General features: G+C 40.4%; 1 protein-coding gene across 7 annotated transcripts in view; it reads left to right on the top strand.

The window, feature by feature from the left end:
- Positions 1–25454, top strand: part of LOC311258636 (ephrin type-B receptor 1-like) — a 107149-nt gene extending 81695 nt beyond the window's left edge. For 3 of the 7 annotated variants that reach the window (XM_084355101.1, XM_084355099.1, XM_084355103.1), the window contains 8 exons: positions 1661–1908; positions 5515–5582; positions 6182–6329; positions 6721–6816; positions 7844–7993; positions 14028–14224; positions 14296–14496; positions 17659–25454. In XM_084355101.1, the coding sequence (XP_084211227.1) occupies positions 1661–1908; positions 5515–5582; positions 6182–6329; positions 6721–6816; positions 7844–7993; positions 14028–14224; positions 14296–14496; positions 17659–17770 (1220 nt within the window). In that variant the 3' untranslated portion in view covers positions 17771–25454. The remainder of the gene's footprint in view (positions 1–1660; positions 1909–5514; positions 5583–6181; positions 6330–6720; positions 6817–7843; positions 7994–14027; positions 14225–14295; positions 14497–17658) is intronic. The other 4 variants (XM_084355104.1, XM_084355102.1, XM_084355100.1 and 1 more) reach the window with 3 other exon arrangements.
- Positions 25455–26265: the final 811 nt, after the last annotated feature.

Below are 26265 nucleotides of genomic sequence, written 5' to 3'. Positions count from 1 at the left end.
AAAGTAAGGAAGCACATTTAGTTACGGTTTGTACAATTTTTGAGGCACTTTGAGTATTTTATGATCAGTTCAGCTGTGCCAGTGAATACCTCCAGAAAAAACAGTTGAATGAAGGGTCGATAAAACTGTTTAACGTCTCATGTGAACAACTAAGTGAAACTTCCAGGAGAGACTGTCTAAAAACGGCATTGTTATCTCCATTTTTATACAATATCAACTTCCCTGTCTTTGTAATGTTGTGGTCCGCCAAATGTAATCGCCAGAAGTAAAAAGCTACTTGGACTTAAACATCACCACTACAAAGCTTCTCACTACACAATACTAGACACACTTAAATGTAAATTAATTAATCTACAAGTTGAAATGTTAGAATAGTTTGCCTCTAAAGACGAACTACTGAGTAGACGAGTGTAGATGAGTTGGTCTCATTTAGCAGCTTCTTTGCCTTTTTCAGACATGTAAAAGCTTTAAAAGTTTTGATTGGGATATTTACTGACGTATTTTATGACTTAGAACAAGATCTGAAAATCTCTTAAGCTTCTGTTAACAACAGACCTTATTTTAGAAATCTAATTGAAAATCCATTAAAGAAACCCACCGATAAGCGACGAGGGAACCGCAAACGTCAAACTGCTCACTCACTTCCAGGTTTCAGCATTCATTCCTACAGCACTCTATTTAACCATAGAGAACATACTGAGTAGTCCAGAAGAAGGATGTCAAATGTTAACAGAAAAACATGGCTGACAGGAACAAACTGATGTTCCCTTGGCAAGTGTACACTCTTTACCCCCAGCAGTGCAGCATCCATGCACATATAAATGAAACAGAGGAAGAAAACAAATGAAGTTGAGGATGCCATCATACATTTTATTTTGTTTCTATTCTTAGAAACAAATCTAGATATTTAATTTACTTCATACAAACACCCTCCCCATGTGTGCTGCCTTTGTTTGACATGAGACATCTGCTTCTGCATGAGACTCCTATAGTCTCTTTATCCATGAGGTCACCTGACTGTCTAAGCCTCAAGATGAAAGCTGAGGCATGGTGTGTAAAGCCAAGTACCTTAGCAATAATAAAGGTGCTGTCCCTTTTGTCTTGTTTGCCACCTTCACTACTAACCTGTTATTACCTTTGAGAGGAGCTTTTGTGGGGATTCTATATTTTGTTGTTCTTTCAGTCTGCAGAAAACACCATCAGCGTGGCCTTGAGCAAAGCTCTCGACCTCAATCTGCTCGTTCAAAGCCCATCAGTATGAGACTGAGGAAGCAGAGGGCAGCTTCCACCACTGAGCCAGAGTTTATGTGTTTGACTCGACCTGCCCCTCTCATCGAACAATATGCTCTCATTGTTTGATTGATGGAGGTTTCTTAATAATGAACGGTAGCCAAATGCCCTTCTGATTTCACAGAAGACCCATTTTATATCATAAAATGTGATTAAAATGCAATTATTTATTAGCTCTTTTATTATGTAATAATTTATTTACAGGCTCTGAATTCAAAGGAGCAATAGAATAACAACCATCCCTGACAGTCCCAGGCACTTGGTTTCCCCCGCTGTGTCACACACTGCTCTGAAGAGCCTTAAACTTTGTAGTTTTGCTTTTAGACGGAATGCTTTAATTTCAGTCCCATTATGTCATCACCTGTTGCAGGAGAGTTCGGCGAGGTGTACAAAGGCCGCCTGAAACCTGTGGGGAAAAAGGAAATTCCTGTGGCCATCAAGACCCTGAAGGTTGGTTACTCTGAGAGGCAGAGGAGGGACTTCCTGTCCGAGGCGTCGATCATGGGCCAGTTTGATCAGCCGAACATCATCAGGCTGGAGGGCGTGGTCACTAAGAGCAGGCCTACGATGATCATCACAGAGTTCATGGAGAATGGAGCGCTTGACTCGTTTCTCAGGGTAAATAACAAACACAGTACGCAGGGTCATACAGATGTTTTGTCAGTGTAGTGCTGCATATTATGTCACATTTCACTAAGATCTTTAATTTTTCTTTAGCATTGTATAATCTTATTATTAGCTGGTGTACAAAGTCTATGAACCAGCTGAGCTTGTTTATTCCAAACTCGGGTCCAACTTCTTGCTTATTCTGGAGCTTTCTACTGTATCACATGGTAGTTATCAGTAGATTGAGGCTGCTCAGTTGCCATGGAAATGTAGATGTTAAAACTTTCCATGATTCTGAGTACCTCAAGGAAAAAAAAATAGCTTAATAGCATTTATTGCCTTCTAAACACCAACATAAAGCCCCTGAAAACGTACCTTCAAATGTAGTTCCTTATACAATCACATATTCCTGGCTAAAGAGGCAACACTTAAAGTAAAACAATCTTAAAAAAATAAACACACAACATGTTATTTATGCCACAACGGGTCTCTCAATCAAAATGGTAAAAAGTGGAGTTGTTGTTTTCATTGTGAAACAAACGACATTGCTGTTGAAAATCTGTCTGATATGAGTCCAGCAGGACGAGGTGATGTATTAAAGTTGTTTCTACGTTACATTTAGTTACGTTCGCCAACACTAACTTCCTTCCCCTCTCTCTGACGTACCATCTGATGTTTCCCTAAGAGTTACAGCCACAGGTGACCAGATGAAATGCACTGCTACATTGAATAAAATTAGGATTTCTTTGGGTCTGAACATTGTTGGAAACAATTGGGCTAATTTAACTACATAGCTCAATAAATAACTAAATATATGACAAAGTCTAGTTGTTTCCTTGATTTTATTCCATGGATGTGACAAATTATATCTTTAAGAGTTTAACAATCAAACATATGGCTAATCTGGATGCCTGGATTTGAATTGTTTAGATTTGATTGATAGTGGCCAAAAAAAAAAAAAAAAAAAATATCATCAGATTCAGATTCAGACGTTGCTAAATGTTGATTGATGCACCAAAGGACATGCTGTTGCCTTTTTCCAACTGAGCCCCGCCCACCTTAAACTAGTTTCATATGTGTAAAAATTAAAATGGAGGATGAACATGATAAGTTGTGTACAGGCCTCACATACAAAACTGCTCTTACATTGGCTGAAAATTGTGTGACACTGGTTAAGAAAATAATTTTTCAGGGTCTTTAAGGTCCATTTACACTCTTATTTTTGGCCCTATCAGCAGATTGAGTCAGATGGTACTGTTGAAAAGCAGCAAAATGAGCTGAAAGTGTTTTGTCACCTTATGAAACAGCTCTTTTACACTTTGCAGTTTGAAATTAATCATTTGTAGTTATAATTAACATCGTTAATGTTTTAAGTTACTTGGTAACGCTCCTGAACACGAGGCAGGAGAGGTTTAATTTTACACACAAACTGAAGCTTTTGAGCAAAATAATATCCTGAATGTTACATGTTCCCTGAATGTTCCCTCTACATTAAAATGATGAGCACTGCTGCTGATTTACCATATCATAGATTTGAAGTGGCCAATCAGGACATCTTGGAGGTGGGAGGCGCTGAAATCAGGCATGTATGGTGGGTGGTTCCTGTCAGTCAAAACAATCATCGACTGACTAGTGAACAGTCAGAAATGAAACTTAGCTGAGGAACAATCAGGCCACTTTCAGATAAGAATAAGACTGCATTTAGCAGATGCCTTTTATAAGAGTCATAAATATAAGCGTGAGGTAAATTCATCTCTCACACCTCCAAATTTACAACAAACAAGTGCTGAAGAGACAAAACTGTACCAGTACAACACAGTATGATCCAAAGCCAAAGAATGAGAGACTAGTTGTCAACCCGGAGATAAAAATCTAAAGTAAATCTGAAAGTCAATTATAAATACATGTAATAAAAATACTGGTCTCGCACATCTCTTAATGTTATGATGAACACAATAATACAAACACAGTGTATTATGTTCATGTGTGGGCCTATGGCTTTAATATGCACATCTATCTTTAGTCCAAACACATAAAAACACAAACAGAAAAACAGATGGAGAGGGAGGACTGGGAGCTTTCGGAGAAAGAGACACAAAGACCAGAACAACCTCCTGCTCTTCCTCTTCTCCTCTCTTCTCCTTCCTGTGCTCGTTCCTCCTCATCCTGCCAGCAGGACTGTCTGTCTGTCAGTCTGTCCGTCTCTTTGATCCTGCCCTCCTTTCGAGGCGCCTCTAAAGACAGAAAGAGAAACTCTTTGATGTTTGGTTCTCACAGCGTGACCCCTTTTGACTCAGAAACCATCCGCTGACTCATTCACACACACACACACACACACACACACGCACACACACACACACACACACACACACACAGAATGATCGATCTCACTGGTGTTGCTGTCCTAGCGTGACCATCTTGCAGGCACAGGACCCAGAGGATCAATGTGTGTGTTTGTACCTCGAAGAAGGTTTTGCCTGCAGAGGATTAAGCTAGAGGAGCATCAAAGGCGCAGTTTGATGCACAAAGTGAATTAAAAGACACACACACCTTCGACTGCAACTCAGTCAGCGGGGATGTCAGTGATGTTTATAAGAGACAAACTGTCTGGCCCAGAGGTTAAAGAGTGAAATAGCAAAGAGGCGAATGTTTTGGGTTTCACAAACATTTATCACAACAACAACAAGCCTCCAGCTCCAAAGTATGTTTTTACGTTCTGTTGGGTTTTTATACTCAGCCCAGAAATGGTGTTTTCTTGTTGACATTAAGGATATATTTGCAACAGATTAAAATGACAGCGTAATGAAATTGTTTCACTTCTATAAACGTCTCCTCCTAATAATCTGATAAGGAGTTATTACAATTCAAGGATGAACCATTTTTACATTGGATCACATACTGTAGATCTTTGGGAGCCCATCGGTGAATACAGTCTTCTGCCTCCATTGCATATCATAGGGATTACTGCAAATGGTTTTTAACTCCCTAATATTAGTATCGGCATCGGCCCCAAAAACTGCATACTGGTCGGGCTCTACTTTTTAATTATCCCAACTAAAAAACAACGTAATTGACTTTTAGTCTCACCTTAGCACGTAATGACCAGTCACTTTGTGAAATGGCCGTGAATGTTACGGTGTTGGTTGAGGACAAATTATCAGACAAAAGCCTCAAATTTTATCGTTGGAAATTTGTGAGAGAACATTTTTAGACACTTATTAATGATCTTTGAAGCACTTTAAGCATACTGACTCATTATCCCTAGTGCAAAACCAAGGACCATAATATTGATAAAGAAAGCTGAATCATTAAAAAAGTTAAACTCACAAAGAACAGTCACATTTTCATGACAGCAGCATGATCACACTGTGTTTCTGCGCTCCTTTTCCTACATCATCTTGATCACATAACACTTCCTGTGGCATATAACTGTCATCTGGTTTGAAAAAGGTAATTATTTCCCCAAAAGCTGTTTGTTGAAGCTCCTCTTGTGACATTTTATCGAAAATACTGACACATCGTTTCACCTGCTAGATTTTTTTAAAAAAAATAACTCAAGTAAAAAGGCCTGATAACGGAAAATAAAAATAATCCTGTCACGGTTTGGTGGTTTTGCAGCAAAATGATGGGCAGTTCCCAGTGATCCAGCTGGTTGGTATGCTGAGGGGCATCGCATCTGGAATGAGGTACACACACACACACACACACACACACACACACACAGACACTCACACACTCCTGCTGCAGAAATCAATGTTTATCATAAACATGAATAAGAAACTTTTTCTAATCTTTCAGTGATTGTTGTGTGAAATTAGATTTTTATATAACAATACCAATTCTAACACACTGTGATGTCATGTGGTGATATCCAATACTGTCTGGTCATCTATTATTCTCAATCAGACATCAGCAGCCTGAGGTGTGCTGCCTCCACATCCCTCCACATCCTACAAATTCCTTTTCTCTAACACACATGAACAAACACGGACCCTATTTATTCAAGTGATGACGGCTTGAAACACTGCTCTCTCTCACACACACACACACACACACACACACACACACACACACACACACACTAGATCCTATCTGTGTTTTATTGCTTGTATCTGGCTGTGATAACACACATGTACACAAACATTAAATCCCATTCGTATTTTATCAAAGGCTGCTGGCAGGGTACAACACACACACTAAATCCCATTACTTTTTTTATAGGGGCCCAGGTAGCTGGCAGTGGATAAGACACACATTCACACGATAAATCCTGTTGATATTTCAGGTACCTGGCAGAAATGAGTTATGTTCACCGGGACCTGGCTGCTCGGAACATCTTGGTGAACAGTAACCTGGTGTGTAAGGTGTCTGACTTCGGCTTATCACGATATCTGGAGGAGGACACCTCTGACCCCACCTACACAAGCTCACTGGTGAGGACACACACACACACACACACACACACACACACACACTCAGGGAACATGCAAGCGGTAATTTTAACAACCATTTAAGACGCTCTATACTCATTGGTTAAAAACAACACTCAAAGTCTAAAGGACCAGTTTGTTTCCATTAACTTCCTGGTGGAAAACCACTACATCTAATTAATCCTGAATGCATGTTTGATGCTTTCATATCTCATTAGTAACAATGCTAATGTTACATTGGAGACCTACAGTAATTTACTTGTTTGGGTAAAGACAAAAAACATGAGGACTTGAGTTTAACCAAAACTAGTTCAAGCAACAACTACGACACGCACAGCAAAAACATCAGATAGGCTGGACCACTGTGTTAAATATACATCTTTAAACTTTACAGTTCCGGCTGAAAATATCAACAGAACTGAACAAGTCTGCCGATTTCACATATCTCTGCAATGCAAATCAACAGGCAGTTGTTCACCTGCAAGAGACGGTTAGTGCTAACACAGCGTCACAGTAATTCCATCCACAGCCATGCTAGCCGCCCCTTGAAGCTGTAACGCTTAGCAAACATTGGAGGAACACTAGTGGAAAAAAAAAATGCTGGAGAAAACGCACGCACTGGACATTGGACTAGCTTGTCAGTCTTGGCTCATTTGTCATCATCCTAGCCCATATTTCTTGAGCCTCAGCTGTACTTAGGCACAGATGTAAGCTGCATGCTGCCAGCATGTAGACTAGCTTGTGTACAGTTGATAACACACATGCCAAGTGTCATTAATCTTAACATACAGCTGTAAAGTAACTTTCTCATTAGTGAACAATTTATATGACGGGTAAGAATGATTTACGTAGAGGTAAGGTGCCTCTCCTGGGGATGGAGACATTATCAACACCCTTCTTTGCAGAGACATGTTGGATTCACACTCCTAACAAAGTGGAGCCTTTTGGCTGAAAGGAAGAACTGAATTTGTCATGTTTCATTCATTTATTACACTTTTTGTAACATTTTTGTAACACTTTTGTACATTTGGACATGGATTATGGCAACCCCCACCCATGGATCAATTATCCAGTAGATCTGAAATCCTGTTTAACCTGTTCTAGATGGACTTATATGTTCATTGCCTCATGTCTTTGTCTATTTTGACTGAAAATCAATCAGTTCCTTTGGGAGATGATGATGTTTTTATGTTGAATAGATGTATTATTATATTATCCTATCAAACATCTGCTTTGTCGTGACTTACACGTGAGAGATTTCTATAAAATGTTAACTTATCCATTCCCTCAACACTGTGTGGGACTGTGGACTGTAATGAGCATCACACTAATAGTCAGTCCTCACCTTTATGTTTATGACGTATCATGGCAGATATACGGGTTGCCTATGGCCTCTGTTTAGTGCAGTGTGATGAATGTGTCAGCGAGCACTTTAAGAGTTGAACTATAAAGAAAATAATTTTCCTCCTGTCTTTCTTTTTGTCATTTATCTTCCCTTTTCTCTTTCTTCCCTTTAGGGTGGTAAAATCCCCGTGCGGTGGACGGCTCCGGAGGCGATCGCCTACAGGAAGTTTACGTCGGCCTCAGATGTGTGGAGTTATGGGATCGTCACCTGGGAGGTGATGTCATACGGAGAGAGACCTTACTGGGACATGAGCAACCAAGATGTGAGTCACTGCATGCTTCTGTGTGTGTGTGTGTGTGTGTGTGTGTGTGTGTGTGTGTGTGTGTGTGTGTGTGTGTGTGTGTGTGTGTGAGTGAGTCTTCTCATGTTGTCTTTTGTTCTTCTCATTGATGCCTGTGACTATAAGGTTCTGTACGTTTACCCGTTTCTTTGTTGCACACTGTCTCTCAGGATTTTGTCTGTGTGTGTGTGGTGTGTGTGTGTGTGTGTGTGTGTGTGGGTTGGGGGTTGTGCTTGTTAGTTTCCTCTGCCGTCTCTCGCAGCAGGGTGTCTGCATGTTGACGAAAACACACGGAAAATGAGGACATCAATTTGAGTGTCACAGAAATGTTTGTTGGAACATCAGACCAAAAGGCATCAGAATTTTGTCTTCCTGCTGATCTTTTTGCCTGGGAATATGTTATTGTCTTGACAACTTCATCCCAATTATCTTCACAGTTTGATCAATTTGCTGCAGCATTTTGATTCCTTGTTTTGCTGGCATCACAATTATGTCATTAAGTTGTTTAAGGTATGTGGATGTTCTTTAGGCTGGAAATTATTGCCCATCTTAAAAAAGAAGTGTGCAGTTCTCTGCTTTTCTTGTGTTAAAATCATAAAACCACTCTCTCATCCTTTCTTTAGGCTGAGTATTCAATTTTACTGTTTAAACCTAAAGGGGATCACGTCCGGTACATGAAAAAGGAGGTTCCACAAGATCGGATTGCTGACATTTTTATTTTTAGGTTTCTATTCCGAGAAGAAATGTGATACACAGATTATAGTGAGTTTTGGCACTGAAACCCACTTCAAAGCTCTGAGCTCAATTCTTGCCTTTTAAAACTATATATCTAATGGCTTTGACACAGAGGAGCCTGGGAATTTTTACACGCCTCCAGTTTTTCAGTTTAAACTTTAAAATAAATTTTGTTGCTGCAAATCTTTCAAAACATTGCTGACTGGCTCATAGCAGTGTTTAACCTGCTTTAGACCTCATTCACCTTGACTGTGTGAACTTTTCTCTATCTGGTTACTTTTGGAGTTAATCTGTGGCAATATCACCTTCGAAGTATATGACAGACAAAATATTTTAACTAATAAAACTCAATCGTTCCCTCATTTTTGTCAGCAGAGACCCTTTTCTGCTGTCTACACCACCGTAACCCTCGTTTTCACCTTATTTCACACCTCCTCCTCCACCGCCTCACCCCTCCCTCCCCGATGGTTTCTCCTGTCTATGCAGCAGTAATGACAGAGAGTCAGTATAATGACAGCGGTAGTTTTATAATGGCACAGACAGTGTATAATGATGAGGAAAGTGTGTGTTACCACTATAGCTAACGAGGGTCTGCCGGGGCATTAACTATGCATGAACTTCACACCCTCCGCTCACACATACTACACACACAGCTAAACCACACACATGCGAGCTGACATGCATAGAGGCGCACACACACACAAGATTTCAAAGAACACGGAGCGGTGAAATTGTCAGCGGAGCCACCACAGGTGCTGTGTTCGACATGAATTAATCATGAAAGAGACCTGTGATGTTTTACTACACTCGCTGCAATTTTGATTGACAGCGGTGCTTAGAGAGAATTTATGCGGCACAAAGCCTGAGAAGTGTGTCGGGGTCAAGTAGAGTTCACCCAGCGAGCAGACAAATCCCCGGCGCTGAATTTACAGTCGGAGAAGCACCGCATTCCCCCAGCTTACCTTTAGGTCGGCTTATAAGTACACCGACACGGGCTTGTAACTCTAAATTTACAGGAAGCACCGAAAAAACAAGTTAAAGTATTATTTCAAGGAATTTTATGGCTCCTCTGCTTCGGTAAAGTAACAATCCTTCATTAAAATGTGAACAGAAACGTAGCAGCGGCATCAGAACTGAAGACAGGGCAGACACAGCTCTGATAGAGGAGGGCTGGACTTAAAAGCTTGAATCACAGGCAGAACAGGCAGCGTTAAAACAGCATCACTAGGTCACCGATCAAAGCAAGGAGAGGCACACGAGTCCAAGGGGGCAAAAGCTGGCAGGCAACAGTTCGGATACAGGTAGAGGTCATTGAAAAAAAAGGCAGACAGGAAATGGAACGTTTTGGCAGGAAGGCACAATAGAAAATCTGGCACAGTACTGAGGCTACATGGCAGGTAAACCAGGGAATATAATTGGGGAATGAGGAGCAGGTGTGGTTGGTGGATGTGGTGGTGAGGTGATGGGGAATAGTGGGAACACACTGGGGAAGGAGGAATGGTCAGATATGAAAAAAAAAAAAGAAAAAAGAAAATGTAGAATCTTTTTATTCAAACGTAGAATACAGCAATGCCAAACATAATGAAGTGTAACGTGAACTACTTTCATAAAGTTAGAACATTCTTCAAAAAAGGCATCTAATCATACTTGCCAACCTTGAGACTTCAAAAATAGGGAAGATTTCAAACCCAAAGCGATTTAATTGGGGATCATGCTCCCAAAAATTCAAGGGCTGTTTCCTGCACTCTGGTGCCTTTTAGAGAGTCTGAACATGCCTCTGCCCTGCGTTTGTCAGCCTCTCAATGGGGTTTGTGACCCCGTGATTAACAGAAAAATTGACGTGGCAGATTTTACAGCCCCTTCCTTTAAAACTTAATGTAAGAAACAGGAATTCTTCTCTCCAGGCTGAAATATTCTAAGATCGATACATAACGACAAGCAGGAGTCTGTTAGCTGAGGTAAGGCCAAAGGCTTTAAAGGTAACTAAAGCTCTCTGCCACCACAAAATGTATAAATGGCAAATGTGGTTTCAGGAGGAGTTTATATGCAGGACTATCTTGGCTGCTGGTGATTGCTTCATATTTATTGTACAGAGAAAGGCATTAATCATCTAAATCTCGCCAACATCACAAAAAAGATTATTTCCCAGTAATCATACATCTGTCATTATTTTCATGTTCTTTCACTGCAGCATTTTCAATCAGCCAACAATATCCTATTAATTTCGCCACAGGCAGAATTGAACTACAAACCTCCAAAATCATTTAATTCAGTTCTTAATCTTAACATTCATTTTTTAATAAAGTACCAGATTGGAGGGCTCCACATACAGTTTACAGCTTCAGTTCTCTCAGAATCAGAAAACTGGAATTTCAACTGAATCATCCCTAAAAAACAAATAATTTTTTAACTGATAGATGTCATCTGAAAGCTTTACAGATACACAACATGTTTTAAGCCACTTGTTTGAGCTATACAACAATGTGAGTTTAAAACATTGCAAGCATCATAATTATACTTTTGGGAGATATTTAAAGAATTACTCTCACATCGCTGGCACAGGGGGCAGAATCATTTGTGATAATGATCACTTCACTTGATATTTCTTTTCTTTGATTATTTTTTTTTTAGGATGGCAAAGCAGCTAGTTACACTTTCAGTCAAAGGAGTTTTGAATTCTGTGATGTTTGGGATAATTGCATTCTGCACCCAAAGGTATGCTGGCGTATTTAGCACAACCTCTCTGCAATATCAGATTCCTGCCAAGATGTTTTTACAGAAAAACCTCGAAAGGTCCTTATCATTCTCAACTCCTGCGCCGGCATAATGAAATCAGAAGCTCCGCTTGTAAAACTACCTGCCTCGACATCAGAGACTGCAGCAGGCGTCACTGCTTCTTAGTGATGAATATCTGGATGTACCAAGCGACTGCATAAAATGTGTCAGGATGAAGTTCTCAAATGGAAATTGAATCCTCATAACTAATCCGAGTTTTAAATAAAGCTGAAAGAGGCAGGATTCTTCTGTACAAATACACCTGTCGTATCAGCAAAAATCACAAAGACGCTGTAACAGAGAAGACTTTCCCCTCCACACAGAGCTCTTCTCTGCCAACAGGAAGTCACAAATCAAAACTTGAGAGCAAAATATAGTGTCCACTAAACAGCAGCGAGAGAGCTGGACTCAACTTCACATCTTTTTGCCTCTTTCATCCTTTTGATATCCAGAGCATCACAGAGCAGTACCATGCTGAGTGCAATTTACTGATGTCACATCACAATAATGTTTCTTTCAAAATATGTTTTCCCGTCTGTCATTTATATCGCACATTTCCCCTACGAGAAGAGTGGGCTTGTTGGAAACCTACGGAGAAAAAAAACATCCTGTGTGTATACGTTGGAATGAAAAATCCTAATATTTTCTCTTTCCGTAAAAATACTTTTGATAATTTATTCTGCAGTGGGAGGCATCAATAAAATGTGAGTTTAGGGCCACAACATTTCTTAATTATATGCAACCACACCTAACCTCATTAACTTGGTTCATAGTATCTATCAGAACAATATCCGGAGTGTTTGGATGTCAGAATGCAAAAACGTCTTTCCAAAACTGTCACGGATGCCGCCTAAGTGGGTGGAATCTATATATTTCTCCTCTTTCTCTGCCTCCAACAATGTAGGTGATGGAGATGTGGGTGGCAGCAAACAATCCTGAACGATTGAACCCAGTTTTAAGCTGCAGCAGCTCCCCAGAGATTCTGTGCTCGCTAAATCAAAGCCACTTGCCAGTGATCAAATCTTTGAATGATTTGATCAACTTTAAAAATTATACCCCGCCCACATATTCCATCACACTCGGAACATTACGGACCCCTCGACTGCAATGTGACTGTGGCTGTGTCTGAAATTGTATTCTCACGTACTGCCTGCCACATACTCAAATAGTATGTACTGCATACTGCCTACTAAATCAACGATTAAGTGTGCCAATACCAGTTCACACTGAGGTTTACTCAGGTCTCTCCATCACATGACTATATCAGTCACATTATCCGTATGAGCGTACTGTTAAATGAAAATCGTCCTCTTCCACTAAATGTAATATTTTAAGTTAGAATAAAGGATTAATGCAAAGTAACTGTTAAGATTAAAGATGGTCCGAGCAATCTTATCAGCTACCATCAGTATATTTTACTGAGAAGCAGAAGAAGAAGCTGCTGAGCTAAGCAGGCGACTGTTTTGAAAGGATGGGGAGGAAGAGGAGGATTTGTCTCTGGCTACGTTATCTTATAAAATTTAGCTAAAGCAGTGTTTACTTTGAATGATAATGGAAAATAAACAGAATAAATGCGATGCAGTAGACAGAAATCTTGCTGAAGTCATCTACAAATTGTTTATTTGCATCACAAAGTTGAAATAAGATTACGTTGTAAAGTCGATATAATGAATGCCTTAGCAAACAGTCACTTATTTAAAATGCAAAAGAAGATATAAAGCAACATTAGCATTTATTTAGACTGGTCTATCCATCCAGTATTTTCTATATTTTTAGCTCTGTTTTGGTCTCTACCAAATCCTGAGGAAAGTTTAGCTGCTAAATGCTCAGCTATGTTCACTATGTAGAGGTTACCTTTGTCCCAATGCTGTTTTATTTCTGGGTAGGCAGTATGCAGTCCATTTATCAGTTGATGGCCGTAAAACCAAAACAATAAGCTGATGTTGAAAGATGCCAAAAGCCTCTCTAAAGCCAATAATTGTCTTTCTCTAATGTAAAGATTCAGCTGATAATTCTCTGTGGGTTTTTTTCGCCATGAGCAAAACATGATTATTTGGCCCATTGTTAATATAAAGATATTCATTATAGCTCTGTAACAATTATTTTCATCGCCAAGTAATCTGTCGATAATTTTCTAGATTAATCAATTAGTTGTTTGGTCTGAAAAATGTCATAAAATGGTGAAAAATATCGATCAGTGTTTCCCGAAGCCTAAGATGACATCCGCAAATGTCTTGTTTGGTCCACAACCCAAAGACTCTCTTTTACTGTCATAGAGGAGGAAAGAAACCAGACAATAATCACATTTAGGAAGCTGGAATCAGAGGATAACAAGTTAATCAATCATCAAAATAGTTGGTGATTAATTTAATTATCAACAATTAGTTGATAAATTGATTTATCGTTGCAGCTCTAATTGATTCTATCGACTTTAATCGTAAAAGGATAAATCATTTTCCACTATTTATAACAATTTGTGTCCATTTGTCTCCCTCTCATCTCCCAGGTGATAAACGCCATCGAGCAGGATTTCAGGCTGCCAGCTCCCATGGACTGTCCAGTCGTGCTGCACCAGCTGATGCTGGACTGCTGGCAGAAAGACAGGAACGCACGGCCAAAGTTCCCCGATATTGTCAGCATGTTGGACAAAATGATACGCAACCCTGCATCTCTGAAAGCCGGCACCAACAACGTCGCCCCTGGGTGAGGAGAGATACAAACTCATTTACATACACAAACACACTCTCCCTGTCTGTCTCTAACCTCTGTATCAGTGAAACCTCTTTTTTCTCTCCTATCGTATCCACTGCCTGCAGTCCTTCCCATCATCCCTTGTTAGACCGTGGAGCTCCAGACCTGAGCAGGGTGAGCTCTGTGGAGGACTGGCTGGCTGCGCTGAAGATGACCCAGTATCGAGACTCCTTCCTGGGCTCGGGCTTCACTTCTCTGCCGCTCATCACACAAATCACAGCCGAGTAAGTCTGCCCGTTTAACTGCCTCTCTCTGCCTACGTCTCACACTGTTCACATGCCAAGTCTGTGTCTCGTTAGTTGGACAACTGGCACGGCTGCTGGTTGGCTGACTGCTGTGCCATGTGTTCTGTCTGAACCATCTCCCAGACTTACTTACTTCCATCCTTTCTTCCTCTTTTTATCATGCTATAAAAGGCTATGAGCACCACTACAGAACATCAGTATATCTCTGTCAAATAACTTTTGAGAAGCTGTAATTTCTGTAAACCCCGTCAAAATAACAAGAAGCCTCTTTCCTCCAATAATGCTGTTTCTTCTTTAAACTGAGCCTATATTTTCTGGCTTTCATGTAGCCGTTTTCTCATACCTGGCATACCTGGAGTTTCTACACGTGGTTTGTTCTCACTCCTCAAGCAAGCATGTTGACAGTGAGATTTTTAATCAGTGTTTCTTTTTCCTGCACCATCTGCCGTTGAAGAATTTCTGGACGTTTTAGCTTTATTTACTGATATACAGTATAAGTAGTGGATGTATGCATTTTTGTTGCTGGTCCCTGCAGGCTGCACTGTGGGTCAAACTTAAGAAGAGACATTTTCCCACAGGAATTAATTAGATATACTTTAACACAGTACCAGTGTGGAGAGAGCAGATAGGGCCACACAGAGTTGGTTATGAGCCAGTGAACCATAAAAAAGCCCCATATTAGCTCCTATGAAAAGTCATCTGCCCATATAGTTCATATAAAGTCTTGTATATGACCATTGATGGGCTATATAGCCATGTTTTTATATCAGCATGGTTGAAAGCAAATTAGCCTGAATCATCAATAATCAGTTAATTAAAATTAATGATGTACATTATATTTCAGTTAAAGTGTCTGCAAAAAGATAATTAGACTTTTTGTGCTCATTAATCCTTTTTTCTTCCCATTTATCCACAATAAGAATGAATCTATAAATTTAAAGGTGTACAGTACTATGCAGGAATTGTTGGTTACTGTTTGTATACAACATTCAAAGTTGTTCCAATTACAGACTCATATTTACAAAACTACTAAAGGAATTATCTGATGATCAATTTCTACGTCGGTTTGGGCCAGCTTCAGTAACCGGCATGGCGTGAGTGTTAGACATAAAAATATTAAAAACTCACTACCACAGACCCGCTATTTTACTTTTTACTGATTAACGCTACTGTTGTGGGATTGTTACATTTGTTGTAATAGGAAAGCTGAAATAGAGAGCTTTTCTGCGTTTCCCTGTGGTATTACTGCATGGCTACCGCTAGCAGGCAGGTTTTGCTACTTACTGATCTAGTAGAAAGAAGGCTGGTTGTGAACAAAAAGGTCCATTTTAATGCTAATTAGGTATATAGTCACAGTAGACCTCCTGGCCCGGCCCTGCTGCTGCTGTCTGCTACACACACACAGAATGTGAAGAAATAAAACATGTCATTTTATTTGACTGTGTCACTTAAAAGAGACGATGCGCACGTTTACGAATGAGACAGAGTTTAACTTCAATGATTATTGAAATCTCCCCGCTCCTGAGCTCCATCACTGCTGCTTCCTCTAGAGAGTATCCTCTGGACTCTCCTGTTTATAACTACAGATTTTAGTTTTGGTGCTTAAATGAGCCATGATGTTTGCTACAGTGACATTACTATGTGCATGGAAAGGAAACCTTTCAATGACTGAAAGCAGCCTCTCTAATCATTAAAGCACATGTACATGCATTGTGAACCTACTTTTGAAGATGCATTTTACTGTATGAATACTGAGCCCTCTATATAGCATGTAAAAAACACTGCGACATTGGCTTTAGATCAAGGGCTCATCTCATTACTGCAAACGCTTTCTGTTGCTCCGAGATGCGCCAGCAAAGCACCTGATCACCTCATTTTAAAACCGTCGGTATAAAACTAGCAACGACACTCTTGTGCACTGTGCGCCACTTCAGCTGACAAAAAGATGGGCCCTGATGCTGCAGGATGGCTGCAGGTTATGTTATTAAAATGTTCCTCATCAAAGATGAATTATTTCCCCTACCCACACCCCATCCCCTATTAATCAGAATGATAGTTCTTATGACCTGTCCGGTCCAATCAGAGGACTGAGATCCGCGCACCACATTATGCACGCAGAGGCGCACCGCAGCAATCCTCCTCCTCTAGTTAAATAGAGCATTTTGCTCATATACAGTCAAACTGAGTTGTTGTCATCATCTTTATTGTTTATCGATCATTATCAATATCTCAATGTCACTATTGCTGTGCTGATCAATGAGAAGAGGGCAAAATCTGTGCACACATATTGTGAATCCAAGAGCAAAGTTTATAAATCCGTTCGCACGGATTTCCACAGCCAGTGATTTTTTTCTACCATATGACCCTAGAGGGGCTCCGTAGATACGGACTAAGTCACTATGGAAATAAAACAGCGTATCTGCTTCCAGAGGGAGGAGAGAGGAACTCAGGGCCCTGATGTGTTCACTGTAGTCTTGACTGCTCACATGTGCCACCCAGTTTTTTGTTGGTGCACACTGCAGCTAATGCAAAATCAGCTGGATAAAGTAAAAGTCCCCCTTCTATTTCTGCCGTGTTGCGGTACCTTTAACGCTGCGGTAATGGCGTCATCTGAGAGGAGAAACATCTGTACCTAGTCCTGACATCAACTGCGAGGTGTTAGTAGCTGGGGGCTACACACCCACTGCCAGAGGGATGACTCCCAGAAACATCCTGAACACAACAAAATGTAAAGGAAATAAGAAAATACAGGCAGAGGGCAGGACTACTGCAGATAAGTACACCGACACACACTTCTAGTGGGTCAATTGATGATTGAGAAGAATTACAGTACTTTTGTACAACTCTATACAACGTGTTTTAAAAAGACTTCATAATATAGCTTTAAAAAGTTGAAGAATGATGTGAAATGGAAACATTTTTTTCTCTCTGGCCCACTACTTAGTCATTATTTAATCACACCAGACACAAGGAGCCCTTATCCATTCCCGCTGCATGTTCACGCTTGGCACCTTTTCATTCCAACTCAAGCACCCTTGTGATTAATGCAGTAATAAATTATCAGTGTTAAATACCTACGCATAGCACCTGTAATAATAGCAGTGTTAATATGACATTTTTCTGTTTGTGTTTTTTATCCAGAGATCTTCAGAGGATTGGGGTGTCTCTCGCCGGACACCAGAAGAAAATCCTGACTAGCGTTCAGTCGATGAGGCACAATATCGATGACCAGTCTCCAACTGAGTCTGTGTAACCGCACAGGGGAGCGCTACATTATGAAATATCTGACGAGTGTACAGTCTGAATGAACGAGCAGGCTGTTGTCTTCTTCTCTTTCACCTTCATACACTTCACTTTGCTGATTTACGTTTTAAACAATCACTGTGGCTGTTTGTGTGTCCGCGTGGCCTCAGCAGTCGCCAGGTCCCTCCTTCAGTCACTGGACAGACTTCTCTCGTACTGTTAAGCTTCCCGAATCGATTTAAACTGAATGCATCTCGGAGGGAATTTAATTTGGAGTTAGTGTGAGAGGAAAAACAAGGCAGACGTGATTCGTGACTGAAAAAAAAACAAGTGTCTGGCCTTCTCTGTCTGACTATATGGGGTACAATCACAAACCTCCTGTTCCCTCTCACCCAAAATCTGCCTGCAAGATAACTTCCACCGCTGAAATCTACAGACTCGTTTTTGCCAGCTTGACTATTTGATTGACGGACGATGTGGCCTGGTTTTTATGTAAGGATAAATAAATCACAGGAACATGCTACTGTGAAGAGGAAACAGACATTTATGTGAAGGGACACAAACTGGACCAAAAGTCTGACAAAAAAAAAGTGTTTGTCGATCCATAGGAGGCTTCGTTATCTCTGACAGTTTGTTGGCGAAACTCGCAACCATTTGAATCAAGACAAGAGCCAACAGTTTAATGGGACTTTGTGAATCTGTCTTCATATTGAAGAGTCTGTACATACTACGCTATGGGATGTTTATTTCCTATTTGCTCATTTGCTTTCACTTTTGCCAACAGCATCAAACAATTAATTGTCACTGGAGTATTTATGAGCTCTCTATGATTATCTCCCTCTGCCTGACTCATCACTCGAGCAAACTTTTAAGTGGTGTGAACTGCAGACAAAAAAATCGTGAAAAAAAGGGGTTTCATAGTTCTGTTTTTTTTTGTACTTCCCATGCAGCCATGAAAAGATAAACTCCTCCATGCAGAGAGCTAGCAAAGCCTGGCCTAAATGCTTAATTCAGAGGGAACTCAATGATGATGATGATGTTTCACAGTCAGCAGAAATGCCCTCTGCGTAAAGGCAATTACGGACCAGAGACAAAATCAGATAAAGAAATATTAAACCATAGCAGTGTAATGCTGAAGTCTTTTTTCCCAAGCTTTGAAAGCAAGGCGTCTGAAAGTATAGAAGAAGAGGAAAAACTGCCTGAGAGACTGTGGGTATTGAGTCATTACCAGCTGCTGAGACGCACCTGTTGTGAACACACCGCAGTGGCCAGGGAATCTCAAAAGACAAAAAAGGTATTTTCATCCAATGTTCTTGTGATTTGGCTGAAAAATCCTAAAGCTGTCTGCCAGTGAGGCGTTAATAAAACGCATGAACAACCCAGAAATCCAATGCTCGTGTACCGTCCTAAAAAACATGAAGCAAATCCCATTTCTGTCAATACTGTATGGCTGCCGTCCAGATGGTAATCATCACTCTACAGCAACAGGCAAGCAGGCAGGCAGGGGCTTTTTATATAAACTCGTTGGCTGCCGGACATGTCATTGTTGTCAGAGTCTGTTTTGACAGTAACATTTTGCAGTTGACAGAGCTGATTAATAATGTTGTGTCAGTTTGCAGATGAGGTGACCTATCCACGTTCTCATCTGTGGACAGCAACCTCATGCAACATCCATTTACAAGAAAACAAGGACAACTAATTCCTCTGATATGTCAGAGAAACAGACCGAACAGGAAAAAATTGGAAAACACAAAACACTGAGTTGTCAGAAAGGAAATGAGCCTCGTTTCCACCAAGCAGTCAGTACAGTTCCTTTCAGTTATGGTTTATTGGCGTTTGCATTATCAAACGTTGTGGATGGTACCAAAAGAAACCACTCCAACTGCTTCAAGTATCCAGCACACTGATCCAATACTAAAAGTTGGAGCTGCAGACCACTGATTGAGTCATCTCATCATAAGTGCTCTGATGTAGAAGAGCAGTTTGTATGCCTCCACATCGCTGACAGCTGTGGCTGGAGGGATAATGTGTTCAGGTTGTCCATCAGTCCCATTCTCGTGAACGAGATATCTTAGAAACGCATCGTGGGAACTTCTTTTAATTTGGTACAAATGTCAACTATAACTTAAGGATGAACTGATTTGAACTGAATTTGGTGGACAGAGGTCAGAGGTCAAGGCTACTGTGACCTTACAAAACACATTTTTGGCCATAACTCAAGAATTCATACGATAATTACGCAAATATTTTACACAAATGTCGAGTAGGACGTTATGATGTTTGATATCCAAAAGATCAGGGGTTAAATGCACTGCGACATCATCATTTTCTGATGTTGTGCCTGTTATTCAACACCATAGCTCAGGAACAGCGACTTGACTGGTGCACAGAGGCATACAACCGCGAGGCAGTAATTCTAGTTTTCAGCAGTCTTTTATCTTGCTGTCTGCAGCCTTTTTTCAAACAGAGCTTGTTTCCTTGTTGTAATAAACAAGTGTGTGGTTGAGCAAGAGAGACAGAGAGAGGTGACAAGTGACGCAGAAGGAAGAAACGTTGGCAAGTTTATATATGTTGTCAATCTGATAGTAATGTACATGATATGGAAGGTCAGTGTGTCGGTTAATAAATGCGGCAGCTTCTCAAGAGTCGAGACCAGTCTCCCCTGTCGTTTCCCAACTGGTGGAAAGGAGAGAGGTGTTACTCATGAAGCCATCCAGTAACAGCCCCGCCTATATTTGAATACTGTCCGCAGTGAAAATGCAGGACAGATCTCATGTTTCAACCCAATCACAAGACTGAATGTGAGCTCAGTCTGTTTCTGCAATACCGCAGATAAGTTCAAACTGGACGTTTCTTTGTATTGCAACGTTTGTTTAGGTTGAATTTTCCATTTACTCCTGTCAAAAAGATTTGTTTATGCTCGGCTAAGGTTAAGACACAAATGCCACTCGATAAGGGATATGAAAACATCATGGTTTGGCTTTAAATACCTGTTTTGGTCACCACGATCACGGATGGAAATGTCTGTAGGTCTTAAAAATATCCAGTGGTGTGACTCAAACTACAGTCAGCTGTTTGGCAGCCTTATTGGCTACCACCATGCACATATCAACCTTGGATCTATCTGCGGTTTGCAGAAACTTGAACTGCTAATATTATATCCTGGTGACTGGGCTGCATGTTTTGGTTACACAGGGGTTCAAAGGTTACTATGCCAATAGTACTTTGGTAGAAACGAGCTTTCAACAGCGTATTAATCTTGTTTCAGTGCATAATGTGATGCTTGACTCCCTAGTCTCCACAACATATGATATCAAGAAGGCCTGATCTCACTGTGGGGCACACTGCTGGAGGAGCACTGGGAGCTCTCTTTTATCTCAGCTGCTGAGCAGATTAACAGCTGGGAAACAACAGCACAGCTCGCTCTGCCCAGCCCAAGGATTACCAGTCTGCAGCGCTGATTGGATGTCATGATTTTTTTAGCTGCGAGCCACACTTACGACGACAGAAGCGACGGTGTTTAGATGTTTGCTTTCGGCACGTTTTACTACTGCGCGTGTTTGTCTCGTACCGCTGCTCTCCACTGCTGGGACGACCCAAAGTCTTCTATTTCTGTACGTTTCGACATTTAGAGGTTCACAACTGTTTTGGTTTCCACTTTTCACTGGAATTGCATTTGTTGCCTAGAAACGATAGCTTATTGAACATTTTATCAGGAAGTATTGAGATCAACTGGGAGCGTGTCAGTGGCTCAGAGGCGTAATTCAATGTAAATAGATGCCTCTGGGAAAACAGTGTCAGCGCTGAGATGACGAGTGTGCCTGAAAGCTCATATTGGACACCACCTTAAAAAAGTGTCACACTGAAAATGAAAGCTATCAACCCAGACAGGCATCTTAAAACATTACGAAGCATCCTTAGCTAAGTGTGATGTGTCCGTCCTTTGCTTTGCGTTTTTTTCTGCTATTTAAAAAGGTTAGATGTGAGCTTTCAGAGGCATTTCACATGTGTGTCAGTGTTTGTGAAAAGACAATGAAGGCAGAACTGATCTACAGCACCTCTTGTATTTATAATATGACATGTCCTGGTTTGAGCACAAATACACCACAGAGAGGATATCTCAGGAACACGACGGATGTGAGTTTTGTCCATATTGCTGCATAGATCGTTTATCAGTAAATCGTGCACTATATTTAAAAGATTAATTCAAGATGAAGTGCTTTAAGAGTTCATAGAGAAAATGTTTTTGATCTTTACTTTTCTGCTTATTGAAAGTTAAATCCACTCTAAATCCAGCCTCTAAAAGAGAGAAACACATTAATAAAACCTTGGAGAGTTCTCTGGTTGTGAATGTGAACAAGACTCTAATAATAACACTGTGATTATATCAGTGCTGAGAGTCTGGGCACATCTGCTAGTTCAAGGCTAAATTAGATTTTTATTGAAAGTGGAGAGTTTTGACAGTTTCTCGTTTTTCTCCTATTTTCTCTTATGAAGGATCTTGTGTTGAAAAACACAAATCACTTTCAGTAAAAGAATGCTTGACCTTTCTTTTGGAAAGATCTGACTTTTCAAAGTGAAAACATACTATAAAACACCGGCTTTGTCCCAATTCAATACTACATACATAGATACATACAATAGATGATGCAGTGTGTTCACTCTGGAAGGAAGTAGAAGAAATCTCTAAGAAGATTTTTGAGTTTGCTGTTGAAAGACACTTTTTTTCTGACGTGCATCAGTGCCTGCACTGTATCATTTCCTGTTAGAGCACAACAGTTAAACTGTGGAGTTTTCTTCAGTGTTTTGTCAGTGTTACTCACCAAAGCTAAGTCTAAAGTTTACATCCATATCTACTTGCAATCAGTCTGTGTCTTTGCCTTGTAATGGTGCATCACAGCTTTGCCTGGTTCATTTTTTCCACCTGTAGACCAGTGGAATAGTGTGAAAGCATTCACATGAATGTAAACGTCACCCACATGCCTGTGCATGTGCACAAAAACTGGGTCATAAGACATAAAACCATAGTGCTACTAGTGGTCAAAAACTCCACAGGGTACCTTTAAATATGTTGAATTTTGTAAACTGCAAAAAAAAAGTTTACTGTGACAGTTAGAGTGTGAAGTTGGAGGAGCTGGTCCTGAAATATATCCACAGTATTTGTTAACAAAGAAACACAGAGCTCTCCTGACTAGCATTTCAACCTCATAGACAGTTTGAATTATTTGGACTTGTGAGTAAGTTTGGCATAGTGAATGGGTCTAAATACTACAATACCCATGAGCCTTGGCTGCTGTTGCCATGGAGAAGAAGCAGGTGTGTACCAGAGCAGCTGCAAATGCAAACAGCTTCCTCATTATAGATGGGAACAAAAGACGGCGCTGAGCTCATCCAAAACTGACCCAGGAATTAAAAGTAAAACGGTTAAAATACAGATTGAGTTTACATTGTTCTCAACATTCTCATTTTTTGATTTGGTGCCTCCATTAGCAGCACACAGACGGGATTTTAAAGGTCCGATTTGTAAGAAAGTTGATTGTTGAGTCTCATTCGCTCTGGGTCGGTAGGTCGGGTCGGCCACCAACACAAAGCGTCAGGAATGACACTCAACAATCAGCTGTCTTACAGATTGGACCATTAAGTTCTGTGATTTGATGTTTTTTGGCAAAATGCACCTTGAATATCGAGGTTGACCAAAAGTTTTAATGTAACCAGGCTTCAGTTTTTTGTCAAAGAACCAGATATTTTCTCACGCAGCTGACCAACTTCAGTGAAAATGCTGCATGAAATGAAAAATAAATGAGACTTTCAGCTGTAGTACCAGGGTTTAGCTTCACAGCTCTACTGTATGTAGTAGGGATTGGGACACAGCGACAGCTTCAAGGTGGATTTACTCTTTTAAACCAGTGGTTCTCTCTCTTCTTTTTCTTTTTGTTCTAAAGCTAAGAAAAGTTTATGCCCCCCACCTTACAACTTTGATCAAATATCAACAACGGTGGGATAAACAACCTCTCTCCTTATTTTTCCCCGACCTCACCTCGCAGCGGCTTTATGTTCCTGTTTGAGAGCCACTTCTTTAGAGGAGAGATCCAGTGAATATTTGAAGGTTTCTCTGTTTGTTACACTTGTTCTTTATGAGGATGTCATTATGCGTGATGCTTTTCACCATGTTAGCGTATCAGACCAGTGTGTGAAAATTAGGCTTCATCTGTGACCATAGTCTCTCCCCATTGTAAAAGCTCAACATTTTGCAGCTGCAATGCATTCTGGTCCGCTGGGATACTGCCAGTAGAGACGATGAAATTCCCTCTGTTCATTGTTGAATAATGGTACAAATGGCAGCTGCAGACAAAAAACCCTCTCTCTTTCATTCTTAGGGACTGACACCAAAATCTGACATTTACTGCCGATGTTTGAGATAGAAACACCATGCTGCCTCCGCTGTGGCCGTGCTGGAAATATGTCAGCATGATGTCACGTTATGTTTGTCCAATTAACCGCTGAAACCGTGAAATAATTGGCCCAGGAATGTAAGGTGTGTCACCAGAATCTCCTCCAAGTGCTTTAGGGTGGATTTATCTTTTAATTGCAGCTATTTTCCTGAAGCCAGACCGACCCTGCTGCTGCTCTCCTCTCCTGTTGCTCTGGTGTAATAGATACTGTAGGTGAGGCTGGAGATGAGAGGCGACGAGTTATGAAGAGAGCTAAAAAAAAAAAAAAAAGTGAAAGGGAATAGGTAATAGAAGGGGCAAGGGGAGAAGGGAAGGATAACAGAAGACGAGAGAAAAAAGGGACGCGAGAGGCAAAGCTCGACTCTCGTGTTTGAATAAAAATGAGGCTGGGTGTGGAGAGATTACTCTTTCTCTTTTTGTCTCCCTCTCTCTGCTCTACCCGGCTGTCCTCTTTCTTCTCCTAATGCCCACAACCTCCCCGCACAACTCACTCTGCTTCCAGGCTGCGTTCCCACCGACTGACAGTGTAAAGGCGAGCAAATCGAGCGCTTGTTTTATTCTTGGATTCACTATTTTAACTTGGATTTTTAAAGATGTGTTGGCAAGTATCACTTTAACACCAAAACCCCTGCAGTGTTCTGTTGTGGGGTTTTTTAAAGAGGGCATTTATCCCAGAACAAGTGAAAGTAAAGGTGTTCTCGACAAATCAAAGGTTTCTTCTCTCATTTTAAGCGTTCACTCATCAACAGTGTTTCATCAACAAAACCTGAACTAAAACGGTCTGGCTGTATTTGCTCTCTGGACATACAGAAAACATTTTCTCCTTTTTAACTATTTCATTTTAACTTATTTTCTTTTCTACTGCCTGCCATACTTTTTTCAGTATGTATGTAATGTATATGGTTTCTCTTGGAAAAAAGAAAAAACAGCTCAGTAATCAGCTGTCGTCTGCCTTTCTCTGTTTACCTACGATACTGTTATAGGTGTTACTGCTCATATAGTCGGAGCATCCCACTGTAATGTATTATAATGCTGTAATATAATGTGAGTATGCGCACGCCTGTGCATCTGTGTGTGTGTGTGTGTGTGTGTGTGTGCGTGTGTGTAATATAATGTGTGTGTGCTGTTCAGTGTACAGTAAAATGTTTGTACATCGTGCGTGTGTGAGTTTGTAGCTGTTAACTTTCTGAGTCTTACATTTACAATGCACTGTTTGTCAATAAAGAAGACAAATCAATCAAACTGATCAGCTTTCGTGATCAATTAACAAGCAGTCAACTCAACAGGAAGGACAGAGAAGAGGAAAATGAATGGTACACATTCTGTGCTGCATATTACGGAGGTTTATCAAGAACAATTCTTGTACAGATTAAACAAACAAGATAAAGTGATAATTGCTGAGCTTCAGAGATGCTGACTGGATATTTTACTTTACAAAAACATGATTGGTCAGTTGCAAGGATCGTCCTGGAGCAACATTAATTATAATGTTATAGGAACAATACCAACACGTGGATATTGGATCGTGATGAGGGTTATATCAATCATTTAAAGGGGCAACATGTCATTTTTGGAGAAGAAATGATAAATTCAGAATTTTAATATTTACAGTATTAATGAGGTAATGATAACTGAATAAACAAGTCATGAGGGTTTGTTTATTTAGCTTGTTCAGACTTTCTCCTCTGATTAAAATGTCTTCCCCAAAACTACATAGTGCACCTTTAATTCTCTGAACAAAGCAAATAAACATTTCCCCAAAACTTGTTTTTTTACAGCATACCATTGTTTTATCACATGTTGTGTTAAAAGTGATAAAACAATTGAATTTTAACAATTTAATGAGAATAAATATCATAAATATGATTTAGGACTGATGACGTGATTCAAACAGACAGATTACTTCTGCTTGTTAGCTGTAAATTGTGATTAAATTGAATGTATTTTTATCTGCTCTACAGTAGATCTGTGATCGGTGTGACAAGACTTTTTCTAGCAGCACTGCCTCCTAAACATGTGTGTATAACAGTTTGTCCATTTGAGGTTATGCAGG

This window comes from Pagrus pagrus (genome assembly GCF_965226575.1).
Source record: "Pagrus pagrus genome assembly, chromosome: 6".
Classification (NCBI taxonomy): Eukaryota; Metazoa; Chordata; class Actinopteri; order Spariformes; family Sparidae; genus Pagrus; species Pagrus pagrus.
This window is presented reverse-complemented; position numbering and strand designations above follow the sequence as displayed.